Consider the following 19,645-nt stretch of genomic DNA (forward strand, 5'->3'; position numbering starts at 1 on the left):
GGGCGGAGCCAATTTTAACCCAGGGACTTTTATTTGAACAAACTTGGTAGACATCCATTTGAAGCTGTTTCATGATAAATATCTAAGCTCTAGCTGCAAGAAGATTTTTTTAAGCTTTTACTATATCTGGGTGGGGCCAATTTTGTCCCCAGGGCTTTTATTTGAACAAACTTGGTAGTCACTCACTAGAAGATAGTTCATGCTTAATATCTAAACTCTAGCTCTTTGATTTTTTTAAAAGAAGATTTGTAAGTTTTTACAATATACATATAAGGAAAATCAATGATCCCCGGGGCGGGACCAATTTTAACCCCAGGGCCCTTATTTGAATAAAAATGGTAGACACCCCTTAGAAGATGTTTCATGCTAAATATCTTAGCTCTAGCTCTTGGGGTTTTTTAAAAGAAGATATTTTAAGTTTTTACTATATACATAAAGGAAAATCAATGATCCATGGGGCGGGGCCAATTTTGACCCCTGGGCCCTTATTTGAAGAAACTTGGTAGACACCTACTAGAAGATGTTTCATGCTAAATATCTTAGCTCTAGCTATTTGGGCTTTTTAAAAGAATGTTCTTTAATTTTTTTATATACAAATAAGGAAAATTAATGACCCCCCGGGGCAAGGCCAATTTTGACACCAGGGCATTTATTTAAACAAACTCTGTAGACACTGACTAGATGATGTTTCATGCCAAATATTTAAGCTCTAGCTCTTTTGGTTTTCTAAAAGAAGATATTTTAAGTTTTTTCTTTTGGTTGCCATGGCAACTAGAGTTCTGCTTAGAATTAAATTCTTTGAACAACTTTTTAAGTTTACTACCAAAGGAACATTCCTGTGAAGTTTGGATGAAATTGGCTTAGCGGTTTATGAGGAGATGTCATTTAAAGTTACTGTTTACAGACAGACGATGGAAGGATGCCGGATGAAAAGCGATCACAAAAACTCACCATGTCACTTTGTGACAGGTGAGCTAAAAAAAGAAAGAAAACATACAAACAAAAACAATCAGTTTAATTTGTTTTTTATAAAAAAAAATGCAAATGCTTTATATACAGATTTTACCACTTAAGTTTTTCAGAATTTGCAGTTTTATTAGTATTGAAGTTAATAACCACAAAGAAAACTTAACCAAAACAGTTAACCAAAGAAGTCAGTCATGACAGTAGCTCTTTGTCTTTGGAAATATACATGATATTTAATTATAGAGAAAATCAGTAACTTTTAATTTTTGGCGACATCAAATACAAGAAAAGTCAAACAAGTACACACCTGGAAATAAGTTAAGCACACCCACATTTTGCCTTAACTTTGACATGACCACAACTGAAATTTTAAATTCTATTTCAGCAATGGTACGAACCACCTGTAGTCAACCTGCAACAACTGGAACAAGCTCTGCACAAAATATAACAAAACTTTCCTCAAAATTGCATTAGATGCCTTACTGGTAGTATGAGGAGAACAGTTACCACTTGCCTGTTACATAATTATGTTATCAAAAATTTGTCTACATAAAGTCATTTTAGGTTACATTATCATAAACATTTACCAAAAATATCCACCTGTAAATGTTTTGTAAACGCTCCAAAACCATATTTATAAACACTTATATTTTTGGTTAAAAACAACACATTTGCTTGGAGTTCAATGGTTTATGATTATTAAATTTGTATAGCTACTTTAATTAAGTCGTCATCTCATGACAGGGCTTTCAATCACAAAATTTTAAATTTCCAGGGTGTGCTTAATTTACTTCCAGGTGTATATTTTAGACACATGGACAATGTTTAAAAACTTATTAAAGATACAACTTTATGAAATATCTTATGTATTTACTAAGAAATAACCTGGATCAAAGGGTGATGTTTTAGCAACATACAGGTATCCACCAAATGTTGGCATTGTTCCTATTTCACACTTTAACTTCAAATCCCACAAAATCATCTGAAATATTCAAACAATTCAAAATAGAATTTTACATTTAACAAGAGGGCCAAGATGGCCCTATATCTCTCACCTGACCCATAGAACTCATCCAAGCAATTACTAAGACAAGCATCATGACAAAGTTTGATGACAATTGAGTCAAAAATGTGACCACTAGAGTGTTAAACAAGGTTTTTCAATATTTGAGCAGTGTGACCTAGTTTTTGACCACATGTGACCCATATTCAAACTTCACCTAGAAATCATCAAAACGAACTTTCAGACCAATGGATCAAAACAGTAGCAACTAGAGTGTGAACAAGATTTTTCTATTTTTAGCTCCTGTAACCTAGTTTTTCACCCAAGATGACCAATGTTTGAACTCATCCGAGCAATTACCTAGACAAGCATCCTGACAGTTTGATGATGATTAAGTAAACAAGAGCCACCGCCGGGCGGGGGCAACGCTCGACTTTTTACTTTCTCTAAAAGCAAACAAAGAAATGTTTGAACAAAATCTTAACGTTTCCTTTTTATAAAATTAATCAGTCTGTCTTGTCACATAAGTTTTGTCTATATATTTTGTATATATAAATATACTAAATTATATATATAAATAGAAACACGCAATTCTATAAATAGAAAATTCTATAAATAGAAACATGCAATTCTATAAATAGGAACACACAATTCTATAAATAGAAAAATTCTATAAATAGATACACGTGGTAGAGTCACATGGTGGAGTCACATGGTGGAGAAACGTGGTGGAGTCACGTGGTGGATTCACGTGGTGGAGTCATGTGGTGGAGTCACATGGTGAAGTCAGAACAAGGTCTTGTCCTAAAGTATGTTCTGTTATAATATGAAGTTGATCCCTTCAATAATAGCAAAGTTACAGCCAGTTACAGCAAAAACAATGAAAATTTCAATAATTTGAACTTCAAAGTCAAGGTCTTAATGAGTGAAGGTCAAGGTCTGTCTGGTTATTTTTAAGGGATATCCTTGAAGATTATAATGTTCAAGTTTGAAGACAATCCATTCAAAATTAACAAAGTTACAGCCAATAAAAGCCAAAAAAATGAAAGTTTCAATAATTTGACCTTCAAAGTCAAGGTCATTTATTAGTGAAGGTCAAGGTCTGTCTGGTTATTTTTAAGGGATACCCTTGAAGATTATTATGTTTAAGTTTGAAGACAATCCATTCAAAAATAACAAAATTACAGCCAATAACAGCATGAACAAGCAAAATTTGGACTTTTAACCTTGAAGGTCAAGGTCATTTATGGATGAAGGTCAAGGTTAGTGTGGTCTACTGAAAGGTCTTGTCCCAAGGGTTGTTGTGGCCAAGTATGAAGACAATACACCAAAAAATAAAAAGGTTATGATCCAGGTACAAGTTTGCGGACGGCAACGTCGCCGCGACTAAAATAATACCTCTACTTTTTTTTTCAAAAAAAAAAAAGTCGAGCTAAAAATGTCACCACTAGAGGGTTAATAGAGTTTTTTCATAATTGGGCAGTGTGACCTAGTTTTTGACCCCAGGTGACCCATATTCACACTTGAAGTAGAAATCTAGAAATCATCAAAACAAACTTTCAGACCAATTTCCCGGATATTTGGATCAAAAAAGTAGTCACTAGAGTGTTAACAAGATTTTTCTATTTTTTCCTCCTGTGACCTAGTTTTTTATCCAAGATGACCCATGTTCAAACTCATCCGAGCAATTACCTAGACAAGCATCCTGACAAAGTTTGATAACGATTGTGGCAAAAATGTGACCGCTAGAGTGTTAAGGAACAAATGTGGACGGACGACGGAAGGCGGACATTCAACGATCCTTCAAGCTCATCCTGAGCAAGCTCAGGTAAGATAAAAATCAGTAAAAAACAAGCAAAATTAAGAAATTTAACCTTGAAGGTCAAGGTCATTTATTGATGAAGGTCAAGCTTAGTGTGGTCTATTAAAAGGTATTGTCCCAAGGGTTGTTGTGGCCAAGTATGAAGATAATACACCAAGAACTTAAAAAGTTATGATCAACATACAAGTTTGCGGACGGCAACGTCAACTGCAACGGCAATGCTGACATGACTTTAACAATACCTCTACTTTTTTTTTTCTTCAAAAAATGAAATGTCATGAGGGCCAAATGTATCAAAATATGTGAGTTAATCTATTAAATTGTCCACAGAATTGAAATAAATTGATTAACACCTCTGAGCTTCAATAAGTCCTACTCTACCTAGGTCCGACTTTTTCCTTATCAATCTGTTACTAACAAGAGCGATCAGTAATCACATGTGTCGCCTCATGATGGCCAATTTCATGTTGGGACAAATTTTGTGACAGACGGACAGACAGACGGACAGTGCACAACTAGACTTGGTACTGATCATTCCTGTAAAGTTTGGATAAAATTGCACCAGTAGTTTATGAGGAGTAGTCCGGACAAGCTTTTGCGTATCTGGCAACAAACAGAAAAAAACACCTTTTTATCAAAGGGCCATAACTCGGCCAAAAATCATTCAACCAGAAAACCCGTGCAATTTTCGCAAGGACTTGAGCTACAGATCAATCCTGCAAAGTTTCATTGAAATTGCATTAGTGGTATAAGAGAAGAAGTCCGGACAAACTTTAAAAATAAAAATTATTAAAGGGCCATAACTCTGACAAAAATCATTGAACCGGAAAATGCTGACAATATGCACAACTAGACTTGGTACTGATCATTCCTGTAAAGTTTGGATGAAATTGCACCAGTAGTTTATGAGGAGTAGTCCGGACAAGCTTTTGTGACGGACGGACAGACAGACGGACGGACAGATGGACAGACAGACGACGGAGAAGTGATCCCTATATGTCGCCACTACTCCGTAGAGGCGACACAAAAATAGCACACTTTTAAATTTCAAGAAATTCTTCGTAAAATGGGATATTATGACACTTTGCCTGGAAAACATCCATGTTTTCTGTTATGATAACGATGATTCTTGATGACTGGTCTCATTTTAATGTATTTTAATTGAATATTTGGCCAACTGTAGAGAAATTTTGGCAAATGGTAAAACGCTTTTTGTCAACCATTGAGTTATGGACTGAATTCCTTATAAACACTAATATTATGACATTTTCCACTTTTAATATTGAAGTATTTTATCATGAAAACCTTGATTTTTGATGACAAATCTCATCTGAATTTATTTTCGTTGAATATTTCGACACATAAACTGGATCAGCAGATTTTTTTTGCAGGCAGTAAAATGCTTTTTGTCAACCATAGAAAGTCAGGGGCCTAAGCCCTGCCCCACCTTTCAAACTAGGTTGTAATGTGCTTTCACTGATATTCATATTTTGTTTCTTGTGTGTCCTGGTGAGTGAGAAAAATAATCAACCATTGGTTTAGACAGAGAATAGGAAAATCCCAACCCTCGGGCAATAGGTTCCAGCAGGAACTCACCAAGGCTCGTTCTCGATTGAACCAATCTCCCTTAGGTTGGGATTTTCCTACCCTCTGTCTAACCAAATGATAGATTCTATATTCTTTTTTTTTTTAGCCAACAGTTATCTTGACCCAAGGGGGTCCAAAAGCAATCAGGGCTTGACAAATCCACTCGTCCGCTTTTAAATACGAGTTAAAATTGACTCTGAACGAGTAAATCTCCCGGAAATGCTCGTCCTGTAGGACGAGTGAAATTTCTAGCAGAAAATAATCAAATTTCAATTAAATTCAATTCTTTTGAAACCATTTTTTCAAGTTTCAATAGTAAAACAGAGCAGGAAATAATTCAAATGTGTTTGATGGGCAAAAGGCATGTTGATTTGTTGAATGCAACGCTATATTCTGTTTGATTCCGTTTTGTTGAATATACTAAAAGCTGGTGCGCCCGCAGGGATTCCGGTATGTTCCGGTATGTTCCTCAAACAACGATCTTTAGATAATACAAAAATTTGTTCACAATATTTTAAAATGTCACAGTGCGATATTCGGCAAATGTTTAGCCAGGGAGGAGAAAGTTAAAGTAAGAACATGTAAGAAATCTATATTGTTTTTCGTTTTTCAATCCCTAATAAGGACATTATTGAAAGGTAGGTTTTTTTCATTTGAATTATTTATCTGTTTACCAGAATGGAAAGTTCATATGTAGTTATAAATGTGATCTTCTCCCTTTTCTATCCATTCTGTACAGTCTTGTTCAATCTATCATTTGGTCTTTGGAGTGGGTTGGGGTGCAATATAAAACTGCCTAGGCTAGGGAGGGCTATCATCGTTTTTTTTTAACTAGTGCGCTTTAAGGGTCATCTACCTTGTGGCCTTTAGTGAACTATAGGACGAGTACATATTGCAGCAGGACGAGTAACAAGAGCTGTCGGTAGGACAGCATGCTCGACTATTCTTAGTGCTTGATAGTAAAAAAAATGCCTGATACAGTTACCTCCTCCTGTTTACAGGTTGGGGTCATGATGGTGAACAAGTGTGCAAAGTTTCAAAGCCATATGTCAATGGACTTTGAAAATATTTGAACTATTACAAAAACTTTAACGTAAATTCTAAGTCGAAAAAGGGGCATAATTCTGTCAAAATGCTTGATAGAGTTACCTCCTCCTGTTTACAGGTTGGGGTCATGATGTTGAACAAGTGTGCAAAGTTTCAAAAGCCATATGTCAATGGACTTTGAAAATATTTGAACTATTACAAAAACTTTAACGTAAATTCTAAGTCGAAAAAGGGGCATAATTCTGTCAAAATGCTTAATAGAGTTACCTCCTGCTGTCTACAGGTTGGGGTCATGATGGTGAACAAGTGTGCAAAGTTTCAAAGCCATATGTCTATGGACTTTGAAAATATTTGAACTATTACAAAAACTTTTAACGTAAATTCTAAGTCGAAAAAGGGGCATAATTCTGTCAAAATGCTTGATAGAGTTACCTCCTCCTGTCTACAGGTTGGGGTCATGATGGTGAACAAGTGTGCAAAGTTTCAAAGCCATATGTCAATGGACTTTGAAAATATTTGAACTATTACAAAAACTTTAACGTAAATTCTAAGTCGAAAAAGGGGCATAATTCTGTCAAAATACTTGATAGAGTTACCTCCTCCTGTCTACAGGTTGGGGTCATGATGGTGAACAAGTGTGCAAAGTTTCAAAGCCATATGTCAATGGACTTTGAAAATATTTGAACTATTACAAAAACTTTAACGTAAATTCTAAGTCGAAAAAGGGGCATAATTCTGTCAAAATGCTTGATAGAGTTACCTCCTCCTGTCTACAGGTTGGGGTCATGATGGTGAACAAGTGTGCAAAGTTTCAAAGCCATATGTCAATGGACTTTGAAAATATTTGAACTATTACAAAAACTTTAACATAAGTGGTTACGCCGACGCCGACGCCGACGCTCGGGTGACTGCAATAGCTCTACTTATTCTTATCGAATAGTCGAGCTAAAAATTCTAAGCTACTGGCCCTGCAGGACAAGTTGCTCCCAAAATATTTGTCGAGCCCTGGCAATGCATATACCCCTGCTATATATTCAAAGTTTGATTACAATATCTCATTTCAAACACTATTTATTATCTGGAAACACTTTTCTTTTTTTTTCTTTTTTTCATTTTTTAGTAACACTTGACCTTGACCCCAAACCAGGGTCGGTCTTCATATAATCTTGCTTCATACCAAGTTTGATTACAATATCTCACTCCTAACTCTAGTTAATGTCAGGAAACCAATTTCTATTTTTAGTATCAGTGACCTTGACCTTGAATCCAAGATGTCCAAAAGCAATTTCAGCATGGATCTTCATATAATCTTGCTATATGCCAAGTTTGATAACAATATCTCATTTCTAACTCCAGTTATTGTCCAGAAAACCTTTTTTTCTTAAGTTAAATGACCTTGACCCCAGGAGGTCCAAAAGCAATTCATATCAGCTTCCTTTATACCAAGTTTGATTACAATATCTCATTCCAAACTTGTCCTTCGACAATTTTTCTATTTTTAGTAACAGTGCCTTTGACCTTGATCCCAAGGGGTCTGTCTACAAGCAATCCCAACCGGGCTTTTACATAAGGTTGTAAAATAGTAGGGGTGTCATGTTTATCAACTTAAATGTCAGTACGTTCAATTTTTAGCTAAAATCCAGTTAGACAAGAATTTGTAACAAAGTTACCAATGTCCCCCGCCTTGGGGAAGTTTTAAATGAAGCATAAAATTGTGCTATTTCAAAAGATTGAGGTATGGGTCTCAGGACTTTTAGTACAAAATTATGATCAATGCTAGATCTGCAAATGCAACAATAAATTTATTTAAGAAATAAAATGAAACACGGAATTTAAAAATCTATAATGTTAAGCTTTAACCTCTAAGTGAGACCTTGACCATGGAGGTAGGGGTACAGGTAATGTGCATGACATATCGCCTTTTATTGTAACTATTTGTGCCAAGTTTTTTCAAAATCCCTTAAACTATGAACAAGAGGGCCATGATGGCCCTAGATCGCTCACCTGAATTATCAAACTCATCCAAACAATTACCTAGACAAGCATTCTGACCAAGTCTCATGAAAGGTGAGTCAAAAATGTGATCACTACAGTGTTAACAAGGATTATCCATATTTGAGCAGTGCGACCTAGTTTTTTACCCAGGTGACACATATTCAAACTTGACCTAGAAATCATCAAAACAAACTTTCAGACCAATTTCCAGGATACTTGGATCAAAACAGTAGCAACTAGAGTGTTAACAAGATTTTTCTATTTTTAGCTCCGGTGACCTAGTTTCACATGCGATTTCGAACTCATCCAAGCAATTACCTAGACAAGCATTCTGACCAAGTTTGATGATAATGGAGTCGAAAATGTGACCAATAGAATGTTAACAAGGTTTTTCCATATTTGGGCGGTGTGACCTAGTTTTTCATCCAAGATGACCCATGTTCGATCTTGACTTAGAAATCATCAAAACAAACTTTCAGACCAATTAACAGAATATTTGGATCACAACAGTAGCCACTAGAGTGTTAACAAGATTTTTCTATTTTTAGCTCCTGTGACCTAGTTTTTCATCCGAGATGTCCCATGTTCGATTTATTCCCAGCAATGACCTAGACAAGTTTCCTGACCAAGTTTGATGACAATTGAGTCAAAATTGTGACCACTAGAGTGTTAACAAGGTTTTTCTATTTTTAGCTCCTGTGACCTAGTTTTTCATCCGAGATGACCCATGTTCGAACTCATCCGAGTTATTACCTAGACAAGCATCTTGATCAAGTTTGATGATGATTGATGCAAAAATGTGACCGCTAAAGTGTTAACAAGGTTTTTTCTATTTTTAGCTCCGGTGACCTACTTTTTCATCCGAGATGACCCATGTTCGAACTCATCCAAGCTATCAACTAGATAAGCATCCTGACCCAAGTTTGATGATGATTGATGCAAAAATGTGACCGCTAGAGTGTTAACAAGTTTTTCTATTTATAGCTCCGGTGACCTAGTTTTTCATCCGAGATGACCCATATTCGAACTCATCCGAGCTATTATCTAAACAAGCATCCTGACAAAGTTTGATGATGATTGGGTCAAAAATGTGACCACTAGAGTGGTCACAAGGTTTTTCTATTTTTAGCTCCTGTGACCTAGTTTTTCATCAGAGATGACCCATGTTCGAACTCATCCAAGCAATTGACTAGACAAGCATTCTGACCAAGTTTGATGATGATTGGTTCAAAAATGTGACCACTAGAGTGTTCACAATGTTTTTCTATTTATAGCTCCTGTGACCTACTTTTTCATCCGAGATGACCCATGTTCGAACTCATCCGAGCTATCACCTAGACAAACATCCTGACCAAGTTTGATGAAGATTGGGTCAAAAATGTGACCTCTAGAGTGTTCACAAGGTTTTTCTATTTTTAGCTCTTGTGACCTAGTTTTTCATCTGAGATGACCCATGTTCGAACTCATCCGAGCTTTCAACTAGATAAGCATCCTGACCAAGTTTGATGATGATTGAGGCAAAAATGCGACCGCTAGAGTGTTCACAAGCAATTGTGGACGGCCGGACGGACGACGGACATTCATCGATCCTAAAAGCTCACCCTGAGCAAGCTCAGGTGAGCTAAAAAGTTATCGATCAGACATAACATATACCCTGTAACAGACTATGTTAATCTTTGACCTTAAAGTGTGACCTTGGGTGTAGGGACCCATGTTTTTGCGCCTGACATATCATCTTATTATTGTGATTATTTGAGCATTGTATTTTTAAAATCCCTTGATCTATAAAGAAGTTATGGACGGGACACAAAATATACCATATAACAGACTCTGTTAACCTTTTACTTCTATGTGTGACCTTGACCTTGGAGCTAGGGGTGCAGGTGTTGTACTTGAAATATCATCTTATTGTTGTGACTATTTGTGCCAAGTTATTTCAAAATCCCTTGAACTATGAAGAAGTTCTAGATCGACTCAATATATACCCAATAACAGACTATGTTAATATTTGACCTCTAAGTGTGACCTTGATCTTGGAGGTAGGGATGCAGTGTTGCGCATGACACATCGTCATATTATTGTGAACAATTGTGGCAAATATTTACAAAATCCCTTCAAAGATAAGAAAAGTTATAGACCGGACACGACATATACCCTCAAATAGACAATCACAATGTTGACCTTGAATGAGCAATTGTGACCTTAACCCTGGAGGTAGGGTCTATTTGTTGCGCATGACACATCGTCTTATCATAACAAACATTTGTGCCAAGTTATTTCAAATTCCTGTGATAAATGACAAAGTAATGGACTGGACACGAAAGTGTGACGGACGGACGGACGGCCGTCTGCCTGTCCGTCCATCCGTACTCACAAAATGGCACTTATGTGACTTTTCCTTTGATCTTTTTGGCCATTTTTATTCACACAAGGCTTAAAAAAAGACACACAAGTGAAAACGGAATAAATAGGATCAAAGAGAATTAACTGTTACTTATTGTTCTCCAAGACACACAAGTACCTCTGGGTTCGTACGGACATATACCCTCTAATGCGCTCGGACGGACAGACGGACAGAGCCTATTTCTATATCCCTTTTTTTTCTTTGAAAAGGCGGGGAGCAAAAATGCAATAGCCAGTAACCGAGTTTTAAACTGATTTTAAATATCATATGACATTTTTTTTTATAACAAACAAGCAAATTCGTTAAATTTATATTCTGCGCCAAGTACTGGTTATTACTAACACAATAACTGGAGACATGAGGCTTTATTTATATAAATTTATCATGGCATTTCATAATGATGAGATTCCAATAAAATCTTGTTGAAATTAATCCAGTAGTTGAATAGAATATTGCTCTACAGGCATACAGCAAACTTATTAAGGGCCATAACTCTTGTCTTGAAGGCTCTGACCAGAACAAGACAATGGTTTGCACATCTCCTCTTGGTATTAATTGTTCCAATAAAGTCCCCATACAGTTTTGTTGAATTCTAGCCAGTAGTTGCAGAGAAATAGTGCGGAAACGATAATTGCTCTATATGCATTATACATAACTAATCAAGGGCCATAACTGTGTCTTGATTAGAACAAGGTGACGATATGTGCATATCCTCTTGGTATTGAAGGTTCCCATAAAGTTTCATTATATTCCTGCCAGTAATTGCAGAGAAGTAGCGCGGAAACGATTATTGTTCTATATGCATACTGCATAACTAATCAAGGGCCATAACTCCAGTTAAAGAATCTGACCATAACACGGCAACAATATGCGCATCTCCTCTTGGTATTGATGGTTCTCATTAAGTTTCCTTGAATTCCAGCCAGTAGTTGCAGAGAAATAGCGCGGAAAAAATTATTGCTCTATATGCATACTGCATAACTAATCAAGGGCCATAACTTTGAGTTAAAGGGTCTGACCAAAAAAGGCAATGATATTGGCATATCCTCTTGGTATTGAAGGTTCCCATAAAGTTTCATTGAATTCCAGCCAGTAGTTGCAGAGAAGTAGTGCAGCAAAGATTATTGCTCTTTATGCATACTGCATAACAAATCAAGGGCCATAAATCTGAGTTTAAGAGTCTGACCGGAGCAAGCTGATGATATGCCCATCTCCTCTTGATAATTATGATTCCCATAAAGTTCAGTTAAATTTCAGCTAGTAGTTGCAGAGAACTAACGCTAATTTTTAATGCCAAAACAATATTCCTCTACTGATTCTATCGGCGGGGATAATTATGACAACTTGTTTGTATTTTAGTTGTACTCAACAATGTATTTATTCCAATCTGATCGAGAACTGTATGTCACTAACAGAAAATAGTTTCTCCATATTGGGATATGTATTGTAATCATTTTGAGTAAAACAAAAACGAACAAAATGTCATTCTTGTCATAAAGAAACAAAGTTAATGTAGAAAATCTAAAGATTTTATAAGTTTGGTCAGTTCAACGTATAACAAGGTTATAAGATTGCCATTTAAACCATTTTTTTCTGAACGTGACACCCCTACTATTTACCAAGTTTGAATAAATAAGTCATTCTAAACTGTAATTATTGTCTGGAAACCAAAAAGGTGACTTCTCCCTTATACCTGCCTAAACTTTGTTTGTGGGGTATTATTATTGTCCAAAAACCATTTTTTAAATTTTTAGTGACAATAAACTTGACTTTGATCCCAAAGGGTCCAAAAGTAATCCCAACCATGGTTTTCACATAAGCTGGCTGTATACCAAGTTTGAATATACTTGTACCAAACACATGTTATAGTCTGGAAACCATGGAGTGGCCGAACAGACAGACAAGCGAACTGGTATATAACCCCCTGAACATCATTTGTGGGGGTATAATGATCATTGCTGTTATGTTTCAGCAAAGTCTAACAAGCTACTGAGATGTCACTTCAACATATGTTGAGATGCTATGAACTTACACTATGTAATCTTTCTGGCCCTTTATTTTAAAGTTAAAAGAAAAATTTAAGGTCTTCCTATGAAAATTATATCTTAGTAAATCTTTATAAAGATCCAGTATATTCTTGGATTTTTTACTTTGGTCTATATGCTTAATCTCTGAGACCCTAAAGAAATCTCACAGGCATACTTCAATATTTTGCTCTAACCTGTTAACTTGCTAATGCTGATGCTAAGTTACTCTCTCAGTTTGATTAACATTTCATCTTTCATCCAAATCTAATTCAGATATATTTCAATAATTCTGCTAATACACTGTATTCTTTGTTTAACATGATGTGTAGAAACTGGCAACAAGCAAACAGTAATCATTACCTGCCTATCCATTGACGTAGAGCACATGGTGGTCTTCTCACTGCCAAGGAGACACAAGTTGAAGGCAAACCTGGTATGACCCCTGCCTGGTGCATGCAAAGAATTACACTTGTCCTTACCTTCTTTTGTTATATCCCACAACAAGATATCACCACTAAAATATAAAAGACAGGTAGCAATGAGTACCCTAAGAATTAAGCAGAATTCAACAAATTAATAACATTTTTTGTAAAGGGCCATCCAAGGATCATTCCTATCATATAAAAATTTATTTGGTATTTGTAAAGCTTATTTCTATTTTGGCAGCAATCTTGAGCATAATTTATTAAGAAATAATATCAAAAGAGTTTCATTAAAAGAAACAGAGCATCTCAGCCACTATTCATAATAACCTCAGATTTAAAACAGACTGAAAATAGTTCTACCAGGTGGTTTTTAAATGTAAACAGTAACAGAGAGTGTTATCTTTGACATCAAAAGTAAAATAGTCTATTTCAGTAAAATTATGATTGAAAATTTTTCTGACAATATCAATTTAAAAATGTCCACTGATGTAGGATTATAAACAAATGCGAACAAGTAGACATTTTGATATCCAAACAGGTTTCCACAATCATAATAAGAAGTATAGGAATATGAATAACATACTGTTTACTTTAATAACAATTTATTTACTTAAAGACGTTTTCTGGAGTTATCATATAGACATATAGGCAAAATTAAAACTGTTCTATAGAATTTCTTTAATCTTGGCATGTTGTTAGAATATGATAACAGAAACATTTTAAGCGAAAAAAAAATTTTTTTGCCTATAATTATTATGTCTATATGAAAACTCCCCAGAAAACGTCCTTAATCTTGGAGTACTCAATATTGGTCAACAACTCACAGCATTAAATTACTATTTGTTTCTTAGTGTAGCTTAGAACGAAATACATTTTCCATTCTATGTTTTCTTACTATTTGTGTTCAAGGTCCTTACCCGAAGTTTACCAGAAAGGGCCAAGAAGATGCTATTGTCATGGAAATCTACTAATTAGTTGACAAGGACATGTCAATTAAACCTTACTTCTACTTCTGTTAACTGTTTTCACTGGCAGACCAAAATGATTTTTGACCATTTTTGAAAAGGAGCACCCGAGGATTATTCCAATTGAATTTCACCAATGTTTCATGCTTAATATCTAAGATGAAGAAGTTATGGAAGGGACACAAACTATACACTATAACAGACTCTGTTAACCTTTTACCTCTATGTGTGACCTTGACCTTGTAGGTAGTAGGGGTGCAGGTGTTGCACATGACACATCCTCTTATTATAGTGACTATTTGTGCCAAGTATTTTCAAAATTCTTTGATCTATGAAAAAGTTATAGACCGGACACAAATATACTCTGTAACAGACTATGTTAATCTTTGACGCCAAAGTCTGACCTTTACGTTGAAGGTAAGTGACCAGTTTTTGCCTATGGCACATCATTTGATTATCAATTGTGGCAAGTATTTACAAAATCCCTTCATAGATAAGAAAGTTATGGACCGAACAGGACATATACCCTCAAATAGACAATGTTGACCTTGAATGAGCAAGTGCTACCTTGACCCTTGAGGTAGGAGTCTGGTTTTTGCACAAGACACATCATCTTATTATAACAAACATTTGTGCAAAGTTATTTCAAATTCCTTTGATAAATGACAAAGTTATGGACCGGACACGAAATATACCCTGTAACAGACTATGTTAAAATTTGACCAATCTCATACCAAATATGAAGACTGTGGGTCAAAGGTTTCTCAAGTTATTGGGCAGACAAACTTTTTGAAGTCAAAGTCCCTGTGACCTTGACCTTTGACCCAGTGATCTCAAAATCAAAAGGGGTCATCTTCTAATGATGACTAACCTCCATGCCAAATATGAAGCCTGTGGGTCAAAGGAATCTTAAGTTATTGGGCGGAAATTTTTTTTTAGTCAAGGCCCCTTTGACCATGACCGTTGACCTAAAAATCTAAAGGGGTCACCTATTAATCACGACTAACATCCATGCCAAATATGAATACTGTGAGTCAAAGGAATCTTAAGTTATTGGGCGGACAAGCTTTTTATTGTCAAGGCCCCTGTGACCTTGACCTTTGACCTAGTGACCTCAAAATCATTAGGGGTCATCTACTTATCATGACTAACCTCCATGCTAAGTATGAAGATTGTGGGTCAAAAGGATCTTAAGTTATTGGGCGGACAAGTTTTTTCTAGTCAAGGCTCCTGTGACCTTGACCTTTGACCCAGTGACCTTAAAATCAATAGGGGTCATCTTCTAATCATGACTAACCTCAATGCCAAATATGAAGCCTGTGGGTCAAAGGAATCTTAAGTTATTGGGCGGAAAATCTTTTTTTAGTCAAGGCCCATATGACCATGACCTTTGACCCAGTGACCTAAAAATCTAAAGGGGTCACCTATTAATCACGACTAACCTCCATGCCAAATATGAATACTGTGAGTCAAAGGAATCTTAAAATATTGGGCGGACAAGCTTTTTGAAGTCAAGGCCCCTGTGACCTTGACCTTTGACCTAGTGACCTAAAAATCATTAGAGGTCATCTACTTATCATGACTAACCTCCATGCTAAATATGAAGATTGTGGGTCAAAAGAATCTTAAGTTATTGAGCGGACAAGCTTTTTCTAGTCAAGGCCCCTGTGACCTTTGACCCGGTGACCTCAAAATCAATAGGGGTCATGTACTAGTCATAACTAACCTCCATGCCAAATATGAAGATTTTGGGTCAAAAGAATCTTAAGTTATTGGGCGGACAAGCTTTTTCTAGTCAAGGCTCCTGTGACCTTGACCTTTGACCCAGTGACCTCAAAATCAATAGGGGTCATCTACTAGTCATGACTAACCTCCATGCCAAATATGAAGATTGTGGGTCAAAAGAATCTTAAGTTATCGGGCGGACAAGGAAAAACCGACGGACGGCCAGATGTCCGGAAGGCCGGACGTCCGGACAGACAAGCTGATTCCAGTATACCCCTTCTTACAACTTTGTTGTGCGGGGGTATAATGACATCAAAGAGAAAGAACAGTTACCTATTGTCCCTCTAGCCACATAATTACTGTCCTGTAAGTGCAGACAGATGGACGGACATATGGACTGAGCCTATTTCTATATCCCCATTTTTTCTTCGAAAAGGCGAGGGAAAAAATATTTTTTATCTCACTGAAATGATTTTTGATTTTTTTAGCTTTCAGAATGAATTGTACGCATGCTCATATTCAGCATATAAGCAGATACACCACAGACTGTGATATAGACTTAGAGTCTGCTCAAGGGTTGCATGACAGCTTCACATTGCCTTGTTCAGGTGAACATTTGGCCAAGTTAGAAAATAATTTGAAATTAATAGAAAGTTTGTTATTCTAGCCAAAAAGAGGTCATATTTTAATTCATGTAAAAGCTGAAATGAAGAAGTAATCTGAAAATTTATTTAGGAGAAAACTGTTCAAAAATAGAACCTCAATGAGCTTGAAATAATTTGCTGTGGAGAATGAGGAGGCCAGCATAGAGTTAACCAAGCTCTTGCTTTACCCCCATCATCTCCCCTTTCTCTTCTACCAGGGGCAGGTAACTTCATCACCATTAGTTGCCGGGCCCGACTTGAACTCCATAAACGAATAGTTTTATCTTTACTACCAGAAGCCAGTAACCAACCATCTGTACCAAAGCCATGTTCATCAGCATTACACAGAGATTTCTTCTTCCAAGACCCTTCTGAAACATTGTTAATTGAAAATAAACTTCATTGAAATAAAATAAACAAATATGACTTAATAACAGATTAACAAAGGAATTTTAAATTGGCTGATTAATATCAGTCTTGTAGAAATCCATAATTATAGAAATTCTACAACTTAAGCTCAGAGCATTTTATTTTCATACATTGTTTTAGCCTGGGGTTCCACGTTATCATGGTAATAGCTGTTTAAAACATTTCTGATAAACTTAACGTTTATCAGAAAAAGAAAAATATGAAAATAATACATGAATGAGATTTTTCTTCTTTTAATTAGTGATCCTTTTCTAAGACAGTCTGTCAAATATTTATTTCTGAAGATCCAATTTAAATGTCATTTTTTAAACTATTTTCATTGTCTGCCAATTTGGGTGATTATCACAGTAATCCCCAAATATGCAAGTATGGAAGGATAGATGTGTCATAATCTTCAAGTTGTGAAAATCTTCCAACAGCTAACTTGCTATAAAATTCAAACTACAGTAAACTCCTTCATTTACAACAAACTCATTGGGACATTAAAAATCTGTTCTTTATATCCAGAGTTCCTAGTAAGCATATAGCGAATTAGTTCCTTGTATCAGGAGTTTTTATAGCGAACAGATTTACATATAACAAATTAAAAGTTTACCATTGTCCGCCACTTTGAAGAGCATTTGATTGAGAAAAATTAGTCATTTATTTCTTTTTTAGTCACAATACCAGACAGCGTACTTTTGGAATTTGAAAATCCTTTAGTTTTAGTTTTACCCCCTTTCTCAATTTCTCATAAAATATCATAATATGTTTCTAAACTCAGTGCTTTTTGTTTTCTTTCCATGATTAAGAATAATCAAGATTTTTGATTTTTTTCTTCCTTTTATATTGAATATCTTCTATTATATTTTTAGGGTGATTTTTACTAATGAAAGAGATAAGATTTCTTTTCATTTCAATCAAGCGTACTTTGTAGTTTTCAATGGATTATGTTTGCAAGCAATAAATGACCATAATTATATTACTCGAGCAAAACTATTAAGGACAATTTCTCATAAATATCATAATATGTTTCTAAACTCAGTGCTTTTTGTTTTCTTTCCATGATTAAGAATAATCAAGATTTTTGATTTTTTTCTTCCTTTTATATTGAATATCTTCTATTATATTTTTAGGGTGATTTTTACTAATGAAAGAGATAAGATTTCTTTTCATTTCAATCAAGCGTACTTTGTAGTTTTCAATGGATTATGTTTGCAAGCAATAAATGACCATAATTATATTACTCGAGCAAAACTATTAAGGACGTTTTCGGGAGTTTTCATATAAACATATATATAGGCAAAATTAAAACTGTTCAATAGAATTCAGAACTCAAAAACGAGAACGGTGACCCCAAATTGTTTTTCGCTTAAAATGTTTCTGTTATCATATTCTAACAACATGCCAAGTTCTATTCAACAGTTTTAATTTTGTCTATATGTCTATATGAAAACTCCTGAAAACGTCCTTAAAGAAAAGAAATAATAGAATAAAAGGAATAACCATTTTATCTTGGTACAAGAACTCTTGCTTAAACTAGAAATGTGTCATCATGCCACAGATGCCCCCGCATGCAACCAAAATTTCAGATGTTATAATATTTAGTTCCAAATTTATTTGCACAAATTATTTTTTTCATTTTAAGTTCAAAGCCCTTAAAACTATTCAATGTTAACACAAACCATTTTTATACAAAGTTCAAGGCACTGAAACTAAATTCAGTGTTAACCTTTTGTAAATTGCATATGATGCATATTTGAAGACAAAACAAGAATTTGTAACAAAGTTACCAACGTCCCCCGGACGCTTAATATGAAGCATAAAATTGTGCTATTTCAAAAGATTGAGGTATGGATCTCAGGACATTCAGTCCATAATTATGATCAATGCTAGATCTGCAAATGTAACAATAAATTTGTTAAAAAAAAATAAAATGAAACACGGAACTTAAAAATCTATCATGTTAAGCTTTGACCTAAAAGTGTGACCTTGATCTTGGAGGTAGGGAAGCAGGTGTTGTGCATGACATAACGTCTTATTATTGAGACTATTTGTGCCAAGTATTTTCAAAATTCCTTGAACTATGAATACGTTATAGATTGGACACAAAATATACCCTATAACAGACTATGTAAATCTTTGACCTCTAAGTGTGACCTTGACCTTGGAGGCATGGACACAGATGTTACGCATGACATATCATCTAATCATTGTGACTATTTGTGCCAAGTATTTTCAAAATCCCTTAATCTATAAAGAAGTAATGGACGGGACACAAAATATACCAAATAACAGACTCTGTTACCTTTTGACCTGTAAGTGTGACCTTGACCTTGGAGGTAGGGGTGCAGGTGTTGTACTTGACATATTGTCTTATTATTGTGACTATAAGTGCCAAGTTATTTCAAAATCCCTTGAACTATGAAGAAGTTCTAGATCCGACACAAAATATACCCTATAACAGACTATGTTAATTTTTGACCTCTAAGTGTGACCTTGACCTTGGTGGTAGGGATGCAGGTGTTGCGCATGACACATCCTCTTATTATAGTGACTATTTGTGTGAAGTATTTTCAAAATCCTTTGATCTATGAAAAAGTTATGGACCGGACACAAAATATACC

At 35.4% G+C, this 19,645-nt stretch overlaps 1 protein-coding gene across 1 annotated transcript in view; it reads right to left on the bottom strand.

Annotated features, from left to right (window-relative positions):
* LOC132755362 (gem-associated protein 5-like) overlaps positions 1-19,645 on the bottom strand; it is a 101,000-nt gene that overhangs the window by 13,075 nt on the left and 68,280 nt on the right. The window contains exons 5-7 of the mRNA XM_060746234.1: positions 16,726-16,981; positions 13,212-13,365; positions 1,852-1,948 (exon numbers count right to left, since the gene is read on the bottom strand). Of these exons, the coding sequence (XP_060602217.1) occupies positions 1,852-1,948; positions 13,212-13,365; positions 16,726-16,981 (507 nt within the window). The remainder of the gene's footprint in view (positions 1-1,851; positions 1,949-13,211; positions 13,366-16,725; positions 16,982-19,645) is intronic.

This window comes from Ruditapes philippinarum, unplaced genomic scaffold, assembly GCF_026571515.1.
Source record: "Ruditapes philippinarum isolate M1 unplaced genomic scaffold, ASM2657151v2 ctg183_1_1_1_1, whole genome shotgun sequence".
Taxonomy (NCBI): domain Eukaryota; kingdom Metazoa; phylum Mollusca; class Bivalvia; order Venerida; family Veneridae; genus Ruditapes; species Ruditapes philippinarum.